This window comes from Eupeodes corollae, chromosome 2 (genome assembly GCF_945859685.1).
Source record: "Eupeodes corollae chromosome 2, idEupCoro1.1, whole genome shotgun sequence".
NCBI classification, from domain to species: Eukaryota; Metazoa; Arthropoda; class Insecta; order Diptera; family Syrphidae; genus Eupeodes; species Eupeodes corollae.
Genome location: NC_079148.1, coordinates 114,662,000 through 114,667,999, shown reverse-complemented (window position 1 = coordinate 114,667,999; position 6,000 = coordinate 114,662,000). Strand labels below are relative to the sequence as shown.

General features: G+C 32.7%; 1 protein-coding gene across 4 annotated transcripts; it reads right to left on the bottom strand.

The window, feature by feature from the left end:
- Positions 1–3,015: 3,015 nt before the first annotated feature.
- On the bottom strand, positions 3,016–4,965 carry LOC129945753 (cytochrome c oxidase assembly protein COX18, mitochondrial). 4 transcript variants are annotated; one of them, XM_056055654.1, is made up of 6 exons: positions 4,857–4,965; positions 4,190–4,684; positions 3,844–4,119; positions 3,671–3,781; positions 3,270–3,486; positions 3,016–3,209 (listed from the first exon to the last, which is right to left on the bottom strand). In XM_056055654.1, the coding sequence occupies exons 1-5, from the start codon at positions 4,902–4,904 to the stop codon at positions 3,271–3,273; spliced, it is 1,146 nt and encodes a 381-aa protein (XP_055911629.1). In that variant the 5' UTR covers positions 4,905–4,965; the 3' UTR covers positions 3,016–3,209; position 3,270. The 4 variants fall into 4 exon arrangements, with proteins under 4 accessions (XP_055911629.1, XP_055911632.1, XP_055911631.1 ...); XM_056055657.1 differs by lacking the exon at positions 4,857–4,965 and adding an exon at positions 4,772–4,787 and having other exon boundaries at positions 3,018–3,209; positions 4,190–4,689; XM_056055656.1 differs by having other exon boundaries at positions 3,019–3,209; positions 4,190–4,689; positions 4,857–4,952.
- Between the last annotated feature and the right edge of the window lie 1,035 nt (positions 4,966–6,000).

Sequence of the window (6,000 nt, the reverse complement as noted above, 5' to 3'; positions counted from 1 at the left end):
AGAAAACTGGCAAATAACATTTTGATGGTCAAATAATCGAAATAGTTACTGAATAAAAAAATCCTGGCATTCTTTTTCACTTTAACATGAATATGTCATCACATCTAGAGAAAAAATTAGTATCAGCAAAAACAATGATCTTGAAAAAAAAGTTATATCCCGTGCTGAAATCCCAACATTAGCTAAATATAAAGTATTCGAAGCTATTATGCGCTCAGTCATGGTCTACAGCTGTCAGACATGTTGGTATATGGCATACGAAGAAGTTGAAAAACTGCAACGCTTTTTTTCAAGAAAATTATTTTATCTGCCGTCAAACACACCAAACTACTTCCATACCCTTAAAACCGGACTTCCAACTCTTTTCGTGCATACACTAATACTTAATTTTGACTACATCCTAAAGATTCTCACTTACACACCTAAAAGAATACCAAATAGGCCTGTTAAATACACTATTTGAAAGCAAGTAGAGTGGATAAAGGAATGGCGTACTTGGGCGAAAGTATGTGGTGTAGAGCTTACAATTCAATGTGATAATCTTGATCTATTAAAAAGTCAACTTTATAGATTGTTAAAAGAGATAGACATATTTTAACGTAATGATAGTATACAAAGATCAATCTCATCAACCAATAGAATATGGACTCAGAACTTACCCATGACTTCGTAGAAAATTATTTCAATGACAAATATAGCGTGCGTGCGATGTCCTTTATTTGCAGGGCTAGAAGTGAAACACTAAATTTGAATGGATCACCTTACAGAAATTCCTCAGATACACGGTGCACTCTATGTAACCTTAAATCAAAAGAAGAATGCTTTCACTTTTTATCAATTTGCACTGTCTATAAAGAAATTAAAAATGGCATGAACACGTCGAAACAATTTAGGTCAGAAACAGGTGTCCCACAGGGTTGCATTTTGAGTCCCTTGGTTTTCTCGCTCTTTATAAATGACATTGAAGATAATATACCAGGTGGTGTTGTTTTTGGTGATCTAGTTATCAAGGTGCTCCTTTATGCGGATAACCTTGTTATTTTAACTGATAATCCTGTGACGCTTCAACTCCAAATTAACAAGTTAAAACAATATTGTGATTTATGGGACCTTCAAATAAATACTGCGAAGTCTAAGATCATGATATTCAGATACCATAATCGCAGTGCACGTAATGACCGTTCTTGGAACTTGAGCGGTTCAAATATAGAAGTAGTGAAGGACTTCAAATATCTAGGTTTCACAATAACACGCAATCTGAACTTTCGAAGTCATATAAGAGATAAATTGACCGCAGCAAAAGCAGCTATTAACTGTATGTGGTCAATTTTTTTTAATAACAAAAATATAGATCCGGTTAATCCGGAAATTTAAAGTGTTTGATTCAACCGTTAAAAGCTGACTTTGCTATGGAAATGAAGTTTATGGCTACATGCAATTAGACGAAATAGAAGCGAATCTTTAGACTCCCATCTAATACCCCTAATTATGCCATACACGTTGAGTCGGGACTACCACCAATTTTTTTAAAGAATCTAAATGCAGACTATAATAATCAAAGTCATGCAAAGATCTAATAACAATTTGCAGAAAAGGATTCTCCTAACAGCGTTACGCTACAGATACACACCTTTTAAAGATTGTAGTGATTTGGCCTCAGAACATAACTTTCCTTTGACGTTTTGTTTGGATAATCTAGATTCGTGGAGGAATGAACTTTACGATTGTATTTCTGTTATAGATGACAACATTTTTCAGACATTTCTTAATCGGGCAAGGGAGTCCGAATCTAGATCATTATACAGTAAACTTAATTTCTCTTTGGGGGAAGCAAATTATTTTCAAACAAAAGTGAACTTTGTTGAGATAAGTCTGATATTTAAGGTTCGCACGGAGATGCTTGAGCTTAACTATAGACCTCACAGAAATGATATAAATCCTAACTGTACATTATGTAACCTCAATCAAATTGAAAATGTTTTCCACTTCCTAGCGTTATGTCCGATCTTACAAGAGATACGGCGTTTCTACTTCAATAAGAGCCTCCTTTTGTTTGAGGACTGTCTTGGAGTTTTGAATGGTGAGGGTGGTTGGAAACTTCTTATCCGTTTTTTTCTCTGAAGCTGTTGCGTATAGAAATTCATTCGTGGACCTCTAATGTAATGTTCATTCTAATAGAATTTTGTTTTAGCTAAACTTAAAGCCCGTTTCAATGTTGATATTGAAAGTCTTTTACTGCTCTTCCATTTTTTTTATGTGTTTTTTATGTATCTAAATATCAATGATTAAACCTAAAAAGTTACCAATAAGCTCAACTATACCAAACTAATATTTATTTCAAGATATATGTTAGTAGTTTTTGTTTTTGTTAAACTGAAAGCCTGTAACATTTGTTATTTTCAAATCAAATAAATCGTTCAATCTGGCATACCTAATCATAATCAGTATCTTAATCTTAAATTATTTTGTAAATTGTTAAATTTTATAACATAAACTGATGATGACGGAATTAAGGGTTCTTTTTGTCTCCTAAGTTAGCGAAACTCCAAATTAGTATCTCCACCACTTACCCCCTAAAATGAGTCGCAAAGTTGAAGTGTTTGGAGACTTTTTAAACCAAACATAATTTTAAAAAACTAATGATGGGGTCACTAAGTGCTACTTTTGAGCTCCTTACTTCGCGGAACTCCAAATTGTTTTTTTAAACCCATATCCCCAAACTTAAGTCTTAAGGCTTAAACTTTTGGAGAATTTCCCAGCCAAACACAATTTTCAAAATCTAATGATGCGGATTTTTAGGGCTCTTTTTGTGCTAATTTAGTGCTTCTATCCCCAGTTGGTTCAAAAATCCCTTCGCCCTAAAAATTAATTTCAAAAATTCAAACATTGTACATTGATTTGAAGAAAAAAAAATAAAATCTACTTAAAAAGGATAATATATAATTTTATAAATTTGTTATCTTACCAAAAACAATGATGATAACACAAATTTGAGCTTCGACCAGGGGTTAATAAGGTTCTCAACCAAAAAGTATCTTAAAGACGATAATTTGGTTCCTAAATTGTGCTCGATAAGTTAGTACTTGAGATCCTCTTTGACTTGCATTTTTCGTCTAAATCAAAATCTTTCTATATATCCCAATATATTGCGCCTTCTTTCAGGAATATATTCGGAAATTTTTAATTTGAGAATCCAAATTATCAATAATCTAGTCATCAAAAAATCAATTAAAAATATGAAAAAAAAAAACATTTTTCTTTAACTTTACTTTATTTCTTTTGTGTTTCATTAGAAATCTTTGGGATAACAGGTGGTGGTCCATTGCCGGTTCTCGCTTTAATACTCATCCACAAATGCTGATACGGATTTTGTAATTCAGTCTGTGTTTGTGGTATTCTAACTGCTCGTCTTAATTTTGGAGAAAGTAATAACAAATTTTGTAAGAGACCATACGAGCTTGATGCTGTCCAATACACACAAAGGGCCTAGAAAAACAAATTGAATATCTTATTAATTTTTGTTTTCTGACACAAGAAAGGTCTGTTTCTTTAGTTCGAGTTTATGTGGTTATTTGCGATATTCAGTCTTAACAATTCAAAACTAACCAAACATACTTCTAAAACCCACAGTAACTCAGAGCAAGCTTATAGACCTGAAAATGAAACTTACCGATGGAACAGTACAAGCAATCGGTATCATAGCCACACTGAGAACTCGAAAGGCATTCGTTGCTATCGTTTGAAATCGACCAGAAGGACGAGTTTTCAGCATTTGTTGCATCTTAAATAAAGAAACAACATTTAAAGCAACAAAGTTCACATCTTTCAAACAATTAAACTCACTTCAATGATAGACAAGTTAATAGCTCCAAGTACCACGGGTAGAATAAAAGAACTATCAACCTCTGTCAAATTGGGAATCCATCCAAAACCACCAAGCGTTAGTTCAGTGAAAACCAATTGAGCATCAAGCGAATTTGGATTTGGTAGCATGTAGACTAAATTACGGAGTGCCACCGATTGGAATATCCACAATGGAATCTGACCCCAGAGAACTATCAATGTTTTAGCAGGATGACAATTATCACGAACAATTAACTGATTCCATTGTTTTTTAAGCTTAAATTTGAGAATATAAAAAAATCTTCTTAATTCGACAATAGTGTTTTTTTTTAAACAACAATCTTACCGAATGATTGTACGCCCGCCTTGTTTGTGCTTCGGTCCAGTTGAACTTCTTCATAGCAAAGGCTGCTTCTTTTTTAAGTTCAGCAACTAAGGCAGGCATTTCAAGTGTGAGAAGTTCAATCCTGGCCGTGATTTTGTTTTGATAAATTGTAAGTGGCAGGGTGACTATAGTTCGAAAGACAAACGTGGACAAAACTATAGTTGCCCACCATGGTAAGCCGGTGAAATCATGTATTTCGATAAGACCCTGTTGCATGTACGAAACTGGGGTACTAGTAGATATTGTTTGCCAAAAACCCGTCAGAAATGATTGCTCCGTTGCAAGATTTCTCTGTGGAAGACGCAGTACCAGAGGTTGAAGTCTCTTTGGCTCATCTTCACGTCTTCTCAGACATGAAAATGACCTAGCAGCAAGAGTGATGTTAGGTCTTCCTGTACCCTTAGCGGTAACTCCAACTAATTTTCCTACCCACAGCATTTGGTATTTCATAACATTCTATACTTTGATTCAATAAATAAAACAAAAATAAAGTTTAATTTTTCATTTTAATTCAATAGAATTTACAAGTACATGTTTCTTTACATATAATAAATTTATTTGGTTAGAAAAAGTATTCAAATATCATTTTATTTAATAAAATAAATTATATTATTCGTTTTGAACTCACAGAAACAGAAATAAACACCAACCACACCGGATAAATTTGACGTTTCATCAGCTGTTGTACTTCTTTTTATATTTTTGCTAATGGCTGTGTTCAAACGGCCTGACTTTTGTTTTAGTTATTTATCCGAAGACGGTAGTTTTAAGCTGTGTTTTCACTTATTAATTATTTTATGGCTCAAAAAGAAAACGAGTCTTTTCATTATATTTGTTAAAATTAAGTGACTTTAAAAAATAACTGAAACTTAAAGAAAATGTGCATATAAAAATAATTCTTTATTGATTTTTAAAGATGATCGATCTATATATAAAATATTTATGAGTTCTATTAGTAGTCGAGTCTTCGTGAACTTATTTCAAATTTAAACAATTATATTTTTTTTATGTTTTTACCAGAAAAAAACAATTAAGGGCTCATATTTAACAAGCTTTTGAAAGTTTGAATATGTAACACAAATTTTTCAATTTTGTAATTCCACGAGAATTAATTAATTTGGTGTCTCTATTGAACAGATAATCGAATAGAGACCAACAATCCAATATCCAGTCCATGATCCATCGCAGTTTGGATTTTTCGAGCGGATCAAAATCCTGTCATCAAATTTGACGTTTGTATTGTATGTAGTGGTGAGCTTCCATTTTCCACAGTCTTTTTGAAATCAAAATTTCATTTCGTTTAAATTGTCGTCGAGTGCGTACATACCTACATATTTTGTACATTAATTAAGTAAAATTAATTAAAGAAATGGAGACATATTTAAATTCTTATATTGTTGTTGTTCACAACTACTCAAAGGCAATTTTTTATACAATTTGTTTTAATTTTATTTTGTAAAAAAAAACAACAACTACCAACACAAAAAGTAAATCAACAAAAAAGTAAACAATAGATTAACCGTTGTGTCAAATGTGACATTTGAGGTTGCGCATGGCAAGACATAATAAGCCCAGTCAAAAAAAAACACTGCATTGTGGATGAGATTACAGAAGAGAAGTTGGACTGGATTTTACTCTTGTGGAGCCTCAGGGTAACCATTGACGTACTAGATTTGGACTAGTAGTCGATACTAATTTTCATAGGAAACCCCTCTTCAAAGTGATTACCTCTTTATCCATTTTTATTATAATTAGCGAACACTGAAAGGGTT

Coding starts and splice junctions, on each gene's coding strand:
- LOC129945753 (XM_056055654.1), bottom strand. CDS start 4,904: ATGAAACGTCAAATTTATCCGGTGTGGTTGGTGTTTATTTCTGTTTCT. Junction 4,120..4,189: donor GGCGGGCGTACAATCATTCG/GTAAGATTGTTG, acceptor CTCAAATTTAAG/CTTAAAAAACAATGGAATCA. Junction 3,487..3,670: donor TTGCTTGTACTGTTCCATCG/GTAAGTTTCATT, acceptor TTGTTTTTCTAG/GCCCTTTGTGTGTATTGGAC.